Source organism: Lepeophtheirus salmonis, chromosome 13, assembly GCF_016086655.4.
Source record: "Lepeophtheirus salmonis chromosome 13, UVic_Lsal_1.4, whole genome shotgun sequence".
Classification (NCBI taxonomy): Eukaryota; Metazoa; Arthropoda; class Copepoda; order Siphonostomatoida; family Caligidae; genus Lepeophtheirus; species Lepeophtheirus salmonis.
In genome coordinates, this window is record NC_052143.2 from 41,376,907 (window position 1) to 41,397,633 (window position 20,727).

At 29.9% G+C, this 20,727-nt stretch overlaps 1 protein-coding gene across 1 annotated transcript in view; it reads right to left on the bottom strand.

Moving 5' to 3' along the window:
- Positions 1 to 20,727, bottom strand: part of LOC121128523 (uncharacterized) — a 148,532-nt gene that overhangs the window by 82,962 nt on the left and 44,843 nt on the right. Inside the window, exon 2 of the mRNA XM_040724107.2 lies at positions 12,654 to 12,919. Within this exon, the coding sequence (XP_040580041.1) occupies positions 12,654 to 12,758 (105 nt within the window). The 5' untranslated portion in view covers positions 12,759 to 12,919. The remainder of the gene's footprint in view (positions 1 to 12,653; positions 12,920 to 20,727) is intronic.

The window sequence follows — 20,727 nt, forward strand, 5'->3', positions numbered from 1 at the left end:
TTGTATCCACCATAATCTCGGTGGAGAAAAGGAATTACTTCTATATTCTTCTACATTTAAAAGATAGTAATTAACTGTACGACGATTTATTTAAAAAGGAACAAAAAAAACACCAGTTTTTCCTTTTCTAATCTCTTAATCTATAAATCCCAACCCTATATATTAAAAATACAGGGTACGAAAGCACCATATACTGCCAATTTGGTGGTTTTTTTTGAGCAAACACAATCTTTTAGGCAGCTGATTTTTGTTGTTAAGTAACTTGTTCAAATTTGTAACAGTTGAAAAAGAAAAGAAATGACGAATTTGTTAAAAACAAACACCACAACTTGAAAAAAAGTATTTGAGGCTCCAAAATCGCCGAATTTAAATTCAATTGGTTTTTGTGTCTGAGGCGCGACCCCTGTAAAATTAAAGACGAACTTATCCATCGGATCACGAAAGAATTCCAGGATTTGCATAGGGAGCAAGTGGCGAAGGCCTTCTCCCGCTTTCAACATCGATTGGATACTGTAATTGAGGCTGGAGACGATTTTATTACTTAAAATAGATCAAAATCTATCAAGCTTTCAGAATCGTTTTTTTTTTTTTTTAAATCTGATAACTGGTTGGGATGAAAACTGTGTTTGAAAAAAAAAAAACAATTTAACGGTACAAATAAATTGTGCACACTATACATTATATATGAAATTGGTAGGAGGTTTGGGGGGAATTATGTAAATATTAAGAACCATACATCACTCTATGGAAAAAGTTGATACTTTTACAATATATATTTAATACATTCATAGGTATACAATATACTCTACATGCTACTTATTTGGTGTGCTCAATTTTGATTTTTTATTCAATTTCCTTCTTTTCTTCTTCTTTTTAAAAGTGAAAAAGGGAGGGAAAAATAAATAATAAGACTCTACCAATTTAAATTCATACTTTCCTAGATGATATATTATTTTGTGCCTTCAAAACATTTATCTTACAAAAAGATTTAATGAAAGGATTTTTAGAACCCTATTCAAAGAAATACATCGTTTCAATTCTACAAAAATACTTGAAGAGGTGTCGACTTCATTCACCATTTTGTTCATTCGAGTAGAACAAAATATTGGTATTAGAATTAAGATTCGGTCTACATAGCATATTTTTTTTTTTTGTTCGGTCTGGAGTGATTTTTTCTATACATATTTTGACCGATTTTTTTGGTCCAGACCATGTTATCGAATTGTAGACCGATGATTTTTATGGTCTCATTTTACAAGAGATCATTTATTTTCCCTTGAACAACAGTGAATAATGTTTTTATTTTATCAAACAAACATCTGACATAGGCTATAAAGATCTGGATAACCTTGAAAATCTAAAAAGTCCACAAAATTTTCTTGAATAAATAAGTATATTTATAATAGAGTTTATGAGTGTATGTGTCCTTTACGGGTGCCCTCTCCGTTAGGTCTAGAAACTCAAACTTTGTATGGGCACCACTTTTGAAACTATTTATTCATACTCCAAACACAAAAAGGGTTTTTTGGAGCTCAGTGAGACTAGATAGGGGGTTGAGTTATAAATCAGAAATGACTGGTGTCTCAAAAAACAACTACTCGAATAACAAAATTTATTAATAATCAAAAACAGTTATGGCCAAAAAAAGAAATTGGTGAAAATTGCAGTTTCATTTTTTTTAGGGGCAAAAAAAAAAAGAAGGATTTTCAATACAAAATTGGATTTCTATGTAGACTAGTATGATCCCATCCGTTCCACAGATACATGGGGGGAGGGGATGCATTTGTATACAAAATACGGGTGCCGTATAGTCCATGTTTTAATAGAAGAGTGTTGAACAAAAATGTTACTACCTGAAAAAAAACAGCACATCTGCAGGCGGAAGAGGAGGAAAAAGATTCAAAAGTTTATTTTTGTATATATAAGACAAAATAAAGTTTGTAGATTTTGTTTTGGAAATTCGTTTACATATAAATTTGACACATAAAAATTGATGTTTAACTAAAGTATATGTTATTTTATGAATAATTTTTTATTTTTTGTCTCCTTTTTTCATCAAACGTCAATTTTCAATTTGTAAAAAAAATGCCACAAAAATGATGCATTTTTGAAAATAAAATTTTTAACCATAAAAATATCTGACAATGTTTTCAATTTCCACAACATTTTACTTCATAGATTTTTCAATTTTTGCAAAAATGAACCAGTTATAAAAGGGTATTTTTTTTGCACACATTTATCTCTATAACTTTTATTGGTTTAGCAAATACGAAAAAAAATATATTTCTAGCTTAATATTTCTAAATACTATTAGCTACTTTTTTGCGAAATTTGTACAAAGATATTTCTTCGTAAATTTCGATTTGGCAATTTTTTAATGAAGAGGGGCTGACTGTAGCGATCGAAGTTTCTTGGGATTCAATCTTACAAAACAGGCACTGACCGACGCTCAGGAAAAATGATAACTGAGAAGAGTATTGAAATGCTGAAACCATTGAAATATGACTAATCAGTTGTCCACAATGCCTCTAACAGAGAATATGTTACTGTTACTTGTATTTGTTTTCAACAGGCCTTAGAAAGGCTGTTACTCTGGGCAGCATATCGTCATCACAATGTTAAGGTGATGCTGACACAAATATTCAAAGACCTTGAAATAGAAACGTCGAAATTACCAGAAGTTTCCGTCTTCAAAATATTTTTAAACATTTTTGAAAGGTTGAGCTTCCTCAGCCAAGAAAAGCTAACACTCTTTGATCTAAGTTCATTTATAAAATTAAGACTGTGATACAAGAATGGAGAAATGAAGCACCTCAGTTTGCCATAAATCTCTACACAATATCAGGGTAATGATTAAAGTGAATTCCCTGAACGTTGCGTGTTGTAGTTAGATGCCCTCATCAAGAAACATTTTTACCTCAAGCGTCCTGTTGCAGTGCTCAAGGCCTGCTGGATAATTGAAATTGCAGTTTTCAATCAAAATTGTTCTTTTACAACACACAATCTTATCTTTTTCACCTGGAACCATTTATACCAATTATCAGTGTGAGAAGTGGATGCTCGTTGGAATGATTTGTGTCTGTAACATAAATCCCAGCAATATAAAGTAATCAATCCAACCGTGATTAAGAGTGTCATATCTTCTCTATCTCGTCAACTGTGGTGTTTAACCGCAGAAATGACACCACTTACTCTCATCAGTGATTTAACTCCATCAAGTGAGCGACACAATATGGATTAGAGACTCATAATAGTGATTAAATATGAACTCTGTGGCAGACAAGACATACATATCGCTTTGGTACAGGTTTTAGAAACCACGTTTTCCAATTGACATAACACAGTCTACGACACTTGCAGATTTAGTTTCATACGATTCATAGCTCATCTGTACACTGCTCCGCTTAGACACTAATTTCCTGAACAAAAAGTCACAAAGTGGATAAATTTGTCGTCTTATATGTCTTCTAAATCAAAGATCAATTCCATTAACATAAAAGCAAGCTCGAACTTAACTGGTGTTGCTAAATTATAAGAACATTTTCAATTTTTTTTAGATGTAATAGAAACAAATAGGATTACGAAAGAGAAAGCTAATATAATAATGAGCAAATATGTGAAGATAATGTATTTACCTTTTGATTTGTTTATTTCGGACTTTGGCCATCAAAAAACAAAATTATAGTATTTTTCCATTAAACCTCAAAAACAAATAATACTATTTGATGTATTAAGTATTGTGCAAGAAAGTATAAACGGAAAATATATTTCTTATGATTTAAATTACTCTTGTCTTATTTATTTAGTTTATGGATCAATCTTGTAATATTCCCATTTTTTACCATTGATGTGATGGCCCTGGTAAATGTTAACCAAATTTATGAAATTCCCACAAAATTATTTTTTAGGAGGTAAAACACTATTGTTATACCACCATAACGAAATAAAAACGTTTTTGAAATTATTGGGAATTTTATGTAACCTAATAGTCATGTTGGTAAAGTTTAGTAACTTGATACTTCAGACAAGAGCATCGAAGATATACTTGTTTTTCCTAGTTTTTTTTGTTTGTCAGTCTTAAATTACGTTATTTTCGCATATTATGTACTAATATTTTGTATTGGTAGATGGTTTGAAAAAATAAGTGTTAATATTGAACGGTTGGGCTTTGAACTTGAAGGTTAATTTTAAACTATATACGTTTATTTACGATAAATTTTTATCAAAATCCTACAAACAAAAACATAGCGCAAAATATGATATAAAATTATTTGAGGTTATAACTTAGTAATATTTACATTTGCCCCATTGACTTCTAAAAAGTGTATGTATTGTCTTTAAATGAATATTTTATGCACTCGTAATCTCTTCTCGATATTTACTTATTAATAAGAACCATATTATACATTTTTCAAATCATTATTAGCCTTAGCGATATTCAATTAGAGTCAAACAAAATTGATAATACTTGCGAACATGAATACTATTAAGCATACAAAATAAGGATACAAAATTATTGTTACTATTAATATGCAGATTTTTATTAGACATCGAGATATGAATCTTAAGTAAATTTATCCATCTTAAGCTTAAATAATATTATATTTAAATCTTGTAAGATTCAAGATAAAAAAGAATGTGAAATTCATTTGACAGTATAGAATAGGAATGTTTCATTCAAATAACCAATTAATGGGCATGAACTTATAGTATTTAGAATATAGATACATTAAAAAGTTCAATCACGGAACTATCAAATATCTCTCTATGTATTTTCTGCCTTCTTCATCTTCTTTTTTTTTTTGAATTTGTCTGTATGACCTCGTCTAGTTTAGGTATTTTATTGATTTATAACCGTAATTTTTACTCCAAAAAAGAGGTCAAATAAGTCATATTATCCATAAACATAATTATGCATAGGTATTGGTGGAATTGATATTATTGAGACAATTCTGATACCTCAAAAAAGACCAATTCTTGCCAATTTTGATGCATTGGTATACACCGGATTTTAAGTTTTTTGCTTTTGGCACTGACAGGTTCTCACTTGTTTTTGTAAAAGCCACATAACATGGATTTGCACGGAATAAATTTATAGTATATTACACTTAACTTATTTTCGCTTCTGAAATATAGCAATATTGACTTTGGGCAAAAAAAGTTGCAAAATAAAAATCTTCATCGATGGTTACACCGAAAAAGTTATAGAATCAATTTTTTAATATACTATTGCCTGTTAGTATGTTCTCGCACTATGTTAAAGATGTATTGTCATACAGCAAAGATGAATGGTTTTTCCGTTCTAAGCATCTGGTCTTATTTGGTTGTTTTTGTTCAAAACAAATTTTTATTGCATAAAATAACTAAAGTTGTGTACAAATTCAATTTATATACTCTTTGGTACTAAACACATATTAATATGTTAAAAAGTTTTAAAAAATAGAATTTTTTCTTTTAATATTTGACGAGTGAAGCCACTAGGCTAAAGTTAGTACAACTGAAAATTGAATTTATGTTTTACAGACATAAATTAAATTACTTAAAAGTTTGATAAAAAATTCAAATATACATATCTTATAAGAGATTACATTATGTAACATTTAAGAAAATCGCATATGTAACCTAAACATACTTATACCTATCGAGAGTACACATAAGTTGCTTCCAATTCGTTCCGTAATTATACATAAGTTATGATGCTTTTTATAGTTTATATCAATGAGTTCTAATACGATCTGGAGGAGCACAAGCTCCAGTCAAGAAACCTGTTCTGGTAAAAAAAAAAATTTTTTTTTTTTGATTATAAATTCGACTTGGTAAACTCATATGAGCTTTTTATAATTATAAAGCTATAACATTTGTCGTAGTTGTAACTTTTGTTCAACTTCAACTGGTATTTAAAGCAACTTTTCCATTTTGGGATAATATTTGAAATCCCAAAAATTTGTTCTTTAACAAAAAAAGGATAGCTTGACTGAATGTATTTAGTTCAAAATCAAAATATATTTATATTATAGGGTTTTATAACGTAAATGCTCAAAATATTATAAAACTAATCATTTAAACTGATGAGTTTGTCTTTCAAAAAAAAAAAAAATCACAACTTCAGTTTGGGTTTGTACAAGATCGTTATCTAGTAAGTTTTATTCAAGTAATTAATTCATATGAAATTATATTTTTCGATTAATCTTTGTATACTATTGTGATTAATTCATAAAGTCGGTAGAGTAGAGTGTATTTCCACAATGAGTCAAATGGATTTGGAGTCGTATCATCCATATGGTTGGATTTTGAGCTAAAATCACAAAATATTATTCCAATCTATCAATTAAGGATAATTAATTCTTAGATGTGTGTAGTTTTAATGATTTATTTTTATTTATGTTTATTTATTTAGGGACTAAGAATTAGAATTTAATTTCTAGGGTATGATTCGAATAGTTTCTTGAGGTTAGATTTATAATATTTAGAGATCTTAGTTCCAATCTGAAGTTATTTTAAAATTTGAGTGTTAAAATCATGGATAAATATACATATTCATTGTGTTCCAAACCGATTGCATGAGAAGATACAATTGACTCTTCTTACTCCCGGCTCCCTCATCAGCCATAATTAGTACTTCATGGGAATTAGTTAGTAAAAATTACATTATTTTGGTTCTTTTAAGCACATGAATGGGAATATAGAAAATCGATAGAGTCTGACTTATGTTTCCAATTGGTTCTATTTCGGCACCAAATATAAGAATTTTGTTCATCCCTATGAATTTATTACAATATGAATGCAAAATTAATGAGGATATATTTCATATTATTTGAATAAAACTTATTCCAATTCCAAACCCAATCAAGTCCGTCCCTAAATACATGTGACTTTACTAATTACCGGCTCAATTAATTGTAATTACTTAAAGGTATATTATTTTGATCCTTTAAACTCCTGAATTAGGGATATGAGTAATCGATATAGTCTGTATGAAGTTTTCTATCCCTAAAGACAAATAATCATCGTTATTAATTAATTATATTATTCATCAATGATCAATATAGGATATAACACTTCATATTATTTGAATGTAACAAACTTCATAATCTTGTACAATCCCGATCTGAAGTTTACACTTTATTTTTGAAGGGCAAATTCAATAGTTTAAACGATTAGTTTATTGATTTTTTGAAAGTTTACTTTACAAAACCCTTTAACATGTATATACTTTGAGTGTGAGTTGTATACATTAAGTCAATCCATCATTTTTGCTCAAAAACAATGATTTAGGATTTCAAATATTATACAAAAATGGAAGAGTTGCTTAAAATTCACGTGATTTTTATTGAAAAACTACGACAAGTTTTATAGCTTATTAATTGTAAAAAGTTCATAAGAGTTTACCAAGTTGAATTTTTCATACAAAAATGATGTTTTCACCACAACAGGCTGCATGATTGGAGAATGTGCTCCTCCAGATAGTATTAGAACTAATTGACAATTTTTTTAGTTGAAAAATAACTACTTCCAAATTTCATAAGGGAGAAAAGCAACGCAAGTTTACTTATTCGATAACCTCACAACCTCCTATATATGTATAATTTTTTATGTTTATGTATAGAATGAACATTAATTTATGAGTTAATGTTTGTATTATAAACAATTTGCTATTTGATTTAAAATACACCTTAAACTAATTAAATTTGTTATATAAAAGTATTCAAATTACGTACTAAATCAATAATTATATTATTTTTCGTTAAATTTCTATTCGATAAATTACAAATTTATAAATGTAGCGATATTTTACAAAATGCTTTCACACGGTGATATTCAACGAGAAATTAAGCTGCTTTTAATTAAGCAATTGATTTAATAGTAAATATACACTTCAATATGGAAAATTGTACTGTTAATATTTTTATTTTAAGTATAATTCAATTTACTTTGTCGACTATAATTAAAAAAATATTTTTTAAATTATATTTGACTATAAGTGCTCTTTATTTGAGCCAAAGTATTTACATTTTTATCTAAGTTGTTAATTTTGAGTCAAATCATCTGTAAATCATACCAGTTAGTGATAACTACTTCAAAACTAAAAATACATACTCGAGACAACGTTTTTTCTTCATGATACAATTATAAACAATAAAAATCGTTTTAAATTGTGCTCATAGTATGTCCCACTCGATATTACCTATGCAGCCTTTCCCTCCATAAATTGAACTGAAAAGAAATACACTGATAACATCATTTTACGATCGTTTCAATTTATGCCATATCACCAGAGGTGGATACTCCGATAATAACTTCCAGGAAGTATAATCAGCTAATTAGTGTATTTAAAAAAATAGTAAAAGTAAGCAAATTGATAAATGAGTTAACTAGGGACTAACGGAATACCAAATTGTAAGAATGCTAATTGCTTACATATTTTTTTTTAACTCAAAGGTCCTTGAGTTAGCAATGCTCTAATGAAAAATCTCGTATATCAAGGTTTATAAAAATATTAATGTATTTCAATTAACCTTGGATTATATCAACTATCATTTTTTTCATTCTCGTTTTGAGCAAAGTTAGCTTAAACTGCCATGGATTGTTCTAAAAAAAGAAGAAAATAAATGACAGCCCGTCGTTTAAGACAGTTTGACGCTAATCTTCTAAAATGTATTGTAGATTGATTTGTGGTAAGGACCGGTGTAAGTTGAAAATAACGAAATTGGTGAAAGCAGAAAAAAAAAAGTGAATGAACCTTCGGAGGAGTAAAGATTAATTTGCGTATGCCCATCTTTGCAATGACTGTAAAAACAAAACAAAAAGCTAATGCCATACTAAAATCACTTTTGAGTGATTACAGATTTAAAAAAAACCATTTTTACAGAATCTTAATTAAATATGATAAAAAATAAATTAAAGAAATTTGAACCAAAATTTCTTGGATCATTAAAAGTTTTTTCACAATATTTGGTAAAATGAATTCACTTCACTATTTCTCTGGAGATAGTACTTCCTCCACAAAAAGATAACTGGAAACATTCCCCTTTTACCCCCACAGCTAATCATCTGTCGTCTGGCATGGAAGATGTTCTTATCGAACTTTCATGTGACCAAATACTAAAGACAGATTTTGATTCTAAATCACTTGGCACGAAATCAGGATTTATGTACTCATTGCTGGCTAAAACAACTTTAGATTTACTTATACCATTTAGCTCAACTTATTTATGTGAGAAGATCTTTTCCATATTAACCTATATGAAAAATAAATACAAATCGTGGATCCACGTGGAGGATGATCTTCAAATGATCAAAAAATTCGAAAATTAAACATAGAATATACCTACTTTGACAAATGTACAGTGCACATGTGTCAGATTCAGACCTTAATTCGTTTATAAAACTATTAAAATATCCACAGCCTATAATGTTATTTGATAATGAGTATCTCAATTTTGTCTTTGTTTACTACAAATAAGAGAATTGATGAAATATAAATGATTTCGAATAGTATAAATATCGATGATATTATATTTACGATATATTCGATTATTTTTTCGTTGTATTTCTTAAATTTTTCTATATATGTAGAATTACATACTTTTGATCAGTATAGTCGAATTACTTATATTTTTTTTTGCCTCTGAGTTGAACTTTATAGGGTTGATTTGGCCTTTAAGTCATCAATTTCCATAAAATGCCCTACAAATTTTATTTAATATCTCAATTAGAGATGTAGGGCTCGCACATTGCCTAGCCATACATTTTAAGTGTCGATCTCAAGAAAGTTTGGGAACCGATGGCAAAGAAGATGTTAAAATTTACGTGTGGTTTTCCGTCTGAAAATCGTGCCATTTCAGGAATTTTCCTCCTCCTATCATTGTCAGGAGTCTGTGCATAGTAAGAATGGATTCATTCTGTATCACGGAACTATTTTTTTTCCAACAAATGTTTGACAAATGTGTAAATGGTGTAATGAAAAATAACTACAAAATTTAATACCTAATATGAACAAATAACATTTAATTCTTTTGCTCATTAAACAGAATTAACTATAATAATGTTTATGATCAGGTATCATCTATGGTTGAAAGACTCTTAGAACAACTTTATCCTTTATTTTGTTTAAAAACAATTATGTGAATTTGATGTTTTATGGATTATTTTTATCTAAAGCACTTTATAAAGTGCATTTAGGTTTTTTAAAATCTTCCTTTAATTGGTCATGTTGAGTTACACTGATTAAGTTTAAGTAAACATTATAGAATTACTTTTACTCCATCTGACCTATGAATCATGTTTGAAGTCCATTCACATAATGAATATAGACTTCTATAGGAACTACTGGGGCACGAACCTATGCACATTGATTTCAAGAGAATAACTTCTCCCGAGCGCATTGTCCATTGAGCTACGTTGTTCCATTCAATTTTTAAGAATTGTGTAATCAAAATGCTTTTATGCAAGATCGTAGCATCAATTAGAAATTAAATTAAATTGAGAATAATAAATGATTCAATTATTTACAAATAGTAAGAATGACGTAATTGTTTTTATATTAATTGTAGTATTTTTATAATTTATAGATATTATGAAAAACTGTGCTTAATCCCTTGTTTTTTGCCAGGGTAACAAAATATTTATTTTTTCTCTTTTTAAAAAAAAAATAATGAATGCATGATTTGAAAATATATATAAATGTTTAATCATATTTGAATCATTGTTTCCTGGATGAGAAAATTGGGTAACTATCAACTGATTTATGGTCTTTTTTCTGTTTTTCCATGAAAAAAGTTGTGTGATACAATAAAGGTAATGATGTACCCAATAACATATGTCTGAAACCAAATGGCGAAACAACCTACACGTGATTAATTTTTGTCTAAATATAATTGGCTAAAATGATACCTTTTTGTTCACTAAAGATTTTTATTTGTTATACGCCTCATTTATGAGAATATAGGGAAAGATTCCAAGGTAACTGGGTTTTCACATTAAAATAGTTAATCAAATCCAATCATTATTTCTATTTGAGTCAATGTATTTACACAAAAAATGGTAAAACAAAATGATGAAGCGTGTATATTAGTTTAAAGAGATTTTTCTTTGCAATTTTGTTCCTCTTTTTCAGAATTCACTCTTGTTAACTTTATTAAAAAATTCGATTAATTGAGATTGTGTATTTAGAATTACTTGAATTTCATGAAAAAAGCTTCAAATTATGGACATTATTCTCCTAACCATGCTTTTAAACTGAGCAAAAATTGACCCCGTGGTCATTGTTTCTCTTTGTACAGAGTGTTTGATGAAGAAGAATATCCAATAGGGCTCTTCTTCATCTATTCTAACCCTGAGAGGATCTCAAATTTTAAAAACTAAGAGAAACTCGAATTTGGCCGTTGATTTTTCATATTTCGTAATGTTTTCAGTCATCATTATCGTTTAAAATCATGTTGTGGTTTGCTTCAATAATTTCGTCGTGCATCTTCAGACAAGTTAAAAAGTCCATACAGCTGTGGTATACTCTAAGTATTTATAATGTTTTCGAATTGGTAGAGGACATATGTGCCTGCATTATATACTCCTTTTTTTAAATCATCGTCTCGAGTCGACCTTTAACGACTCGACTCAATGTGCTAAAAGTCAACAATTCCATATAATAGTAATAAAATGATTATTTCCCCATATAAAAAGGTTATTTAGAAGATCATAGAATTTTGTTTATTTTCCTTCTTCTTTCTTTCAGAAACATACTTTTAAACATGAATAAATGGTGCACATGTAATTAAATTAAGCTTTGTATAAAAATATTGATTTTCCCTAAATATTTTTGTCTTAACTTTAATAGCGATTTTGCTTTTTTTGTGGGTGAAAAAAAGTAAAAGACTCTGGAGTAATTGTTCTACAAAAGACTCGAAAATCGTGTAATTTTTTGATTTGACATTCTATGATTTAAATATACATTGACGAGACATAAAAGTATCAAATTTAATTCAATATTATTTTTGAAATAAAATATTCAATAATTTCAAATAACATCTTTTTATCCCCCCCCCCAAATATTGTAACTATATTTAAATTCATATAACTTAATTTTATTATGCAGTTTTAAAAACAATTTACACCAAAGATAGACAAGAGTGCTTACTCTTGATGTAAAAGTCAGCAGCACCACAACCACCTATTAAATAATAAGCAAAAAAGAAGAAAGAACAGATACCTTTTCTAAATTATGAGCTTAGCTTTTTCATTACAAAAATGACAACCCTACTCATCAGTAACTTTGATTTCTTTTTCTTTTTTTATATCTATAAAAAGTTACAAATTATTTTTACATATTAAAAACTCGGTTTTATCCGAGTTCAATTACCCATGTATTTTGTAAAAAAACAAACCAAAAAACCTGTTCCTTCTACATAATAAATAAAAACTATTCATTTGAGTCATGATGCAAAGCGCTTTAAAAACAATCTTGTAGATCTATCTATTCAAAAATTATAACTATTCAATAAGAATGTACTATTATATTAATTTAGCAAGCTTTAATTGGTTCATTTTTTTACGAAGGCAAATTACTGCTCCAGTGGTCCGACTTTGCATGCAATATTTATTTCAATATTATTTATATAATTATACAATACATATAATATATCACTATGATTCCTTACTTGACGTGCAAGAAGAGCTGAAATAACTACGTATGCATTAAATAGCAATCCAATGATGCCAAAGATTGTACAAAGTAATGCTAGAATGACATCCACAATCTCCATTCTGAAGAATTTGAAGAAATTGGATACGGAGGAGGATCAGTTGTTTGATGCAAATAAAAGTTCTGTCTCAAAGGGATTGTGAGTAAAAAATAAATTTGGACGGAGGTGGTTGGTGCAGTGGAATTTGGGCACTTTTGAGGAGACTCCATGACTTCTTTATTCTGAAATACAAAGGGTGTACATAATTAATGGGTTGGTATTCGGTATAAAAATCCTTGAATTGTCTCAGACTTTAATTATTTTGTTAAACTGAACTAATTCGGTTCTTTAAGGAAGTTCGATCTAGACCGGTCACAAAGAAAAATTTGGTCTGGATCGGTCACATATAAAATTTGGTTTTTACCAATTTTATAGGTGAATTATTAATACTGTCATGTGTGTTTCAAAACTGTGAATATCAATAAAATGACATTTCTATGAAATTTGAAACATTTCAATTGTGTATAACTCATATAATTGGGTAGAAAAAAAATCCCATGATTTGAAAGAAATTAAATATCAATTCACTGTCTGATAGGCTGAAGTTAGTCCAAACTGGGCTAAAAAAATCACTTCAGACCAAATTGAATACAAAAACTGCTCTCAGACCTCGTCTTAACACTAATTATAATTATATATAAGTATTGGCACTTTCAAATAATTCTGTATGTTGTCTGTTATTTTCTTGAGGAAAGGAATTTCCTATAATTTTGGTAGATAAATGTTATATATAAGTTGCAACTTGTATAATCAGATTGTACAAGTTAAAATTTATACATTTTATAATGCCTTATTAAATACAATATCATTCCTTTTAATTATCAACTGTTATTTGATGCTTGCATTTAATTTTATTGATCTATTAAAATTGCTCATATGTGTATTATTCATGAGATAACTAAGTGTTATATTAAACTTATCAATTAGTATTTTTAATTTAAAAAAAAAGAAGTCAAAACTACACTTTTAATATATTGATCCTCCAAGTAGTATTCAGTAGTTGCAATGTTCTCATCTACAGTACTCTAAAATTTTCATCTTATTTTTTGATTGTAACTTGCACAATTTACTTCTACAAGTTACACCTTGTACATAATATATATAAATAGTTATATGTATACTCTATTGATTTATGAAATTAATATATATATTAAGGATTATATTGTTTATTCTAATACAGGATAAAAGCCTTACCTTGTGCTAATTTTATTACTTACTACTTTGGATTTTTGAAGTAGTTTTTTTCCCCTTCATATTCTACATATAAATACCGTATATTTATGTATTGTATACCTAAGCATTTGTAATAAATTTTAGGGCATAAATCATTATTTATAAACCTTAGCATAAAGCACTTTTCTCAAATTATATATTTTTTGCTTTGGTTTAGTTCTCCTGATACATGATGTACTATGAATTACTTCCTTAAAAAATGAAGGTATCTGATGTAAGGATCTTTATAATTCCATTCCTTGTGTAGGATCTCTGTAAATTGTGCCAAAAATACCTTCCAAAATTATATAGAGGTGACAAGTGTTTGGAAATACTTTGATCTGCATTTCAGCTTGTTAACAAAGAGGGATTTAGTGGAGAAGTTAGAAAGAAAGAGAAGAGTTGGACAAAAGAAGATAATCTCAATATGGAGTTAATTTTTTTCTTCCTTTTGGGATATTGAATTGACCAACCATTAGGTCAATTCAATGAACTCAGCTGATGTAAAAAAAACAATGATCAAACATGTTGTTCAAACCAAGGATATATCTTACCAATCTATAGGTAGATCAGCAAAACGTGGACTCGAGAGATGGATTTAGAAATAAATCAATAATTTTATATCTTGAATAATAGCCAAAAAAAAAAATATTAATAAAACATGTAGACATAGTTTTTGCAAAACTTTTTTTACTCAATATGGCCACCTTCTTATCAATTACAGTCTTTAAACGTCGTCTGAAGGCCAATCAGGAGTTGATGATAAATTCTTCTTACAAGTTGTCCCATGCAGCCACTATGGAGGACTTCAGTGAGTCCACATTTGGGCGGAAGGTCTTGTTAGTTTCCCTTTTCAAAGTGATCCATGTAGAAAAGTCATGTGGGTTCAAATCTGGTGAGGAATGGGAGCAAGACTCGAGGCATGTTATTTGAGCAGAACTTTTGGCACATAGCAGACGTGTAAGAGGGAGAACCGTACTGATTCCATACGTAATTATCCTCCAGGTAGTTGGTCTTCAGCCGTAGCAAGCTGGTGTACGTAAGCACATTATAGTAGGCCTTGAAAACTGATAGAAACATCTTCTTTCCATCAGAGACAACAACGCTGAGAACCATTGTTTGGGCTAGATATTTGGTGTAGTAAACCCCGTCGACCTCTTCTTTTGTTTCCCCAAAGCAACAGGTGTTTCAGCGGTTGTGGGAATTGATTCAACTGTTAAAATCTTCTTGTCCGATAAAATTTTCATAATTGACCCATTTGTCTTGATCAATGTGAGGATTTTCTTCCACCTCTCGAGCCTTTTATATCCTTTCATGCCCTGTGTCAGAAGGTGGCGTTGTGTCCTTGTGAAAGAAAGTAATCCCAAGTGGTGCTTTACGGCCCTTCTGATGGTCCTAGGAGCCGCAGAGAAGTCGTTGACGAGGCGATTCATCGACTTAATAGTATCCTGTTTTATATTCTTCTCCAAACTTAACAAAAACTTCGTATCCCTCTTTAAATTATGCCCTCCACTTACTGACATCCTGGAGATGTAGTCACTATTAGTTTTCATCTTGGGCAACTTAAAAAACTGTCTCCTAGACCCCTTAAAAATGTCCAAAATCTTCATCACATCAATTCCAACATCTAGGAGATCTGAGATGTGGTGCCTTTATGCCTTTACTTGCTCATGATAATGAAATGACTAAATAATTATGTAAAATGTAAGATATGACAAAGAACGGCGAAAACAGAATATCAAAAACTAAAACTAAATCACTAAACCTTTTCATAGTAATGAGAAAATGAACATTAATTAATAGTTTTGATGCCCTACTCTGTATTTTAATAGAAGCTGAATTCGTCTACCATAGCTTTATATTAAAAAAGATGTCATTTATAAATTGTTGTCTCTGTATATTTCTGTCTCTGTAGTTCCAACTTTCATCTTTTATTAACTCATAGTTTGTGTAATATATATGTACCGGCAGAATATCCAAATACAGTATTATATATAATACCTAGGTAATATATATAATGGCTGATTGTCTCAGGCAAGCCATATAATAGACGACATTTTGTACATTACCTAGGTATATATATAATGCCGGGGTCACTTGTGGGCAAAGTACAGGGAGCGGGGATCAAATTATCGCCTACTTTAAACCTTGATAACTTGAAGTCATGGCATTGGTTAATAATGGAGGTGAAATCTCCAATTCAACGATTGCTTCAACCTTATGAGTGAATTTACGGACTGTTCAGCGTATCTGTAAGTAGCTAGAGGATACCTGGGATGTTGATGCCACCATAAAGAGGGCATCCAAGGAGGAGGGCGCCAACAGGAAGGTCAGGGACACCGACTTTGTCGACAAGGTGAAGAAGATGGTTGAGGATGACCCTACCAGGTCCGTGAAGGCCGGAGACAGGCCCTGGTTGTGGCAACAGGACTCAGCACCCTGCCATGTGTCCAAAATCTCCATGCAGTGGTTAACCAAGAACTGTTATGACCAAGGATTTGTGGCCTCCTAACTCTCCCGACCTTAATCCTTTGGACTATTTTGTCTGGGGCAATGTCGAGAGACATACCAACAGACATCCCCATAGCACCAATGCCAGCCTGATGGACTCCATCAAGGAGGTATTCGGCAACATGGACAATGAGATGGTCAGAATAGCCTGGGGCCGGTTCAGAGGACGTATTGAGGCTGTTATTGATGCCAACGGTGATTATATCGAATGAATGGCTACTCTATACCTATATGCTCGTCATAGTTTTAATTTTCAATAAAAAAGTTAAAAAATGTATATTTTGTGTTGTTTTTTGTAGAAAATTATTTTGGCGACAATTTGATCCCCGCTCCTGTATATAATAGATATAAGTTCCAGACTTTAAATAACAATACGAAGTCAAGCATAGTGCCTTGTGCAAGCAAACTTAATTCCTGTAATCATATTTCGATTACATATTCATCGAGCTGGCATGAACCAAAGTATTTGAATTGGACAAAGATTAGATGCAATAAGTAATATGTATAAGTCCGTTTCTCCGAATGCAACAAGATTTTTTAATTGAAAGATGTATGTGTTTGTAACATCAGAGTTCAGAATAGTTTTTTTTTATAGTGACATTCCTGCTTTTCCATTTTCTGACTCAGTTGTGATATCATTTTTTTCCGAAAATAATAACTATTACTAAGGTTTAGTATTTCAAATGTCTAATACATAATAAAGTTTTCTATCCCATCTTGTCAGCATTTAATGCTTTGCCTGGTCATTATATATGATACCTAGGAAAAGTATAAAAAAAAATATTTTATTGTATATTTTACCTGACACCATCAGGCATTATATACATTAACTAGGTATTCTATATAATGCCTAATTATACGTATTGCCGGTAACATATCCAGTAAATGTTCTTGGCGGTCCATGAACTTTTTTTTTTTTGATTGTTTTCAACAAAAGTTGAGGCATTATTTCCATATTTTGTGACATTGCGACTTAAAAAACAACGAGTAAAGAACATACATATTAAGATTTCTCTCCGAGGATCTTGAGACTTCATTTTATCGGTATTTCTCAGGGTTTTACTTATACCGTAAATTCCCAAGACAAAGATATTTCAAGAGAAATCTTGCGAATAATTATTTTGTGAAATAAGCTTGTAATACTTTATTGAAAAGTTGAATGTATACTGATGATTCATCTGATGCCCAACGTAGCACCCATAGCAAACAATTGAATATTTAATTTTAATTTCACCTTCAAATTAAGGAAATCTGGATGTATGTGTAAGACTAGTTTTAAATTTATTTTTTCTTCCTAAAAATTTCAAGAAATTTCATAGTAATTTCCCGGAATTTTGGAAAAATATTAAATATAGCTTTTAAAAAAAACTAAAACATAAAAGTGTAACCACAAAAACAAAGGAATCTTCCATCCTTTATTTTATATGTTCATATCAAACGTGATTTAGGTGTGATTTTTCTTATTTCCTTTTTATCAAATATTGGTGATATGTGTCATTTGCAAGTAAAAATTCATTCACTAGCAGTACAGGAAAATAATCTTGGAAAATAAGTCTTAAAACCATTTCCCAATTTATAAAGTACGTTATAATACTATTTTTTAATTTCAGTTAAAATTTTCCAATAGTAAGAATGATTACATAAAAAATATATAGTAATAACATTAGATTTTTTAAATTTTGCTTTAATTGGTCAGAAGGAGTTGCACCAATTAAGTACGAGTATAAGTAAACATTATCGTATTACATTTACTCCATCTAACTTAGAAATTGTTTTTGATGTCCATATACAAGAAGTATATTTCCTTATCTAGAAATGACTCAGTTTTGAACCTACGAGTTCAAGAAAATAATGTTTCACAAGCGCATTGCCCATTGAGCTACGTCTTTAGATTTTTATATTTATCAGTATTTATGTACATCCTTACAAAGTTTATATAAATATAAGCTATTATTAATAAATTAGCATATAAAAAAAAAAAATCAAGCGTCAATTGTAAAATGAAGCTAAAAGCTTAGAAATTCGACTTGTTTGGTGAATTTTTGTAAAAAGAGTTTTTTACTTATAAATTTGGGCAATTGTTCTCAAACTGTGGTACGCAAACTGCCTTTAAAAAAACTGTTTTTGTAAAAGGAAAGGTCAATACATATGTCTTTCATTTAGGAAGATTATCCAATAAATGTGTTGTTTGTTTTTTAAAAGAAGATGATCAACATATCATTAAGTCAAAAATTATAAAATTTTTAATAATGTTGAAACCAGACAAAAATCTTGCCCAACCTTTTAATATAATTGGCTGCATTATCACTTGAAATTTTTTAATGGGGCACAGAACCTATTAAATTAAATTTAATAAAAAAAGGGCTTTAAACAAAACTATAAAATACTAATTTATTTAAACTTTAGACCGAATATAAAAAAAATCACGACCAAACTGTTTCAAAAAAGGCCAATCTGGTAACCCTGTTATAATCTAAAAAAACTAGGAGACGTCTAATATTTTTCAATCCTCTTTGTATTAGGCACGTTCTTATGCCTTTTGATAATATTGTGACAAGTTAGCTTAAAAATACTACCTGAAGTGAGAACGAATAGTGTGCCACGCATAAAAATTAGGTGAGCCACGTGATGGATATCCCTGCACTAAATCATAGTGGATATACGAGTATATCGTTGAGTATTTTTATCTTGGAGGTTTTCTAAGGAGAATTTTGTAATGATATTGGCTTTCAAATACAGAAACGGTTTTAGCGTGAGTGGCTCATGGAGCCTATTTTTTAAAGTCCTTTTTTAATTTTAAACAAAAAAAAAAAGAATAATTCAACTTATTTACAAAAAAAATAAACATTGAAAAGCCTTTTTTTGGGTATGGTATTGATATATACATGAAATGCCATATTTCAATCATGTCGATCCTTTTTTATTTATATGGGGCTTCAATAAATTTTGTACTTATTTTATCGAACTACTTTTTAAAAAAAAGGTCAATTCTTTTATATTTGTATAGTTTTCCAATTAAATTTTGTTTATATTTTATTATATGACTGTTTTTAGAAAACAATTTCTATTTACTTTTTTTAAATGGCCTTTTTCCAAAATGTCACTAAAATATGGCCTTATTAAAAAAAAAAAGTACCAGTTGAAATTTTTACAAATTATTTATAGTCTTGGGAAATTACCCTCTAAGCTTCTATTTTAAATCCGTGGGGAATTAAGCTTGGTTTTTTTGAGATGTTATTTATACTGCATAAAATTGCATTAAATAACTATGACTCGGCATATGCATATAATATATTCAACATTTTATAGAAGAATAAATTGAAGTTGATTGGATGTGCATAATTATGCTGATATGTGCAAAGATTTCCATGTCCTACATAGATCCCTTCTACATTCCTGGAGCCGTGTATTCATTTTTACTCCCTGGATATATTATGTAGTGTATTAGAGGATGATATGACTCAAAATATATATGTATAAATATGAATTATAATTAATGAATGCAAAATATATTTTCAAAAAAAAAAAAAAAAAAAAAACTATTGTGGGCTGAGTAGTTAACATGTAGGTACGAACATATACAGGGTGTGGAAGTTATCTGTGCCGTGAAAAGTATTTTTTAAAATGCATTTTCTATCTAACTAGTTATCAGATTAAAAAAATAAAACCAGATTATGAAAGCTTCATGTATTTCCTTTAACAAAATCATATCCAGCCTCAATTACAGTCTCTACACGAGGCCGAAAGTGCAAGCAGGCCCTTTGAAAATCCTGGAATCCTTTCTTGATTCACTTGATAAGTTTTTCTTTTGTGTTGCAGGGGGTTCGGTTGTTTTGTCGTTCGCTCTTGGCCCACACAAATAAATCAATCAGACTCAGAGCCGGTGAGTTTGGAGACCAAAAACCTGGCGAGATGAAGTCGTAAAAATTGTCCTCGAGCCATTTCAGACTCTGCCTTCATTGATGTTCCCTCAAAACCACCTTTAGAGGCCTCAAATTCCCTCCTAACCTTGCAAATAAACGTCTCACTGAGTCCCCAAGTTCGAAAAATTATTATGTTGTACCTCCTGGCGCGGATTCCAAGATTCCATTTTTTCCAACTGGTACACGTTTCAATAAACTATCTATCAACAAAAAATCAGCTCCCTATGTGCCCGTGTAAGCCCAAAAGAGTGCTCCAAAGTGGTGGCATAGATAGCTTGCGCACCCTGTATGTTGTGTATGTATAGGTGGTTCATATCTTTCTCCTCCTTAAGACATTTTTCTGC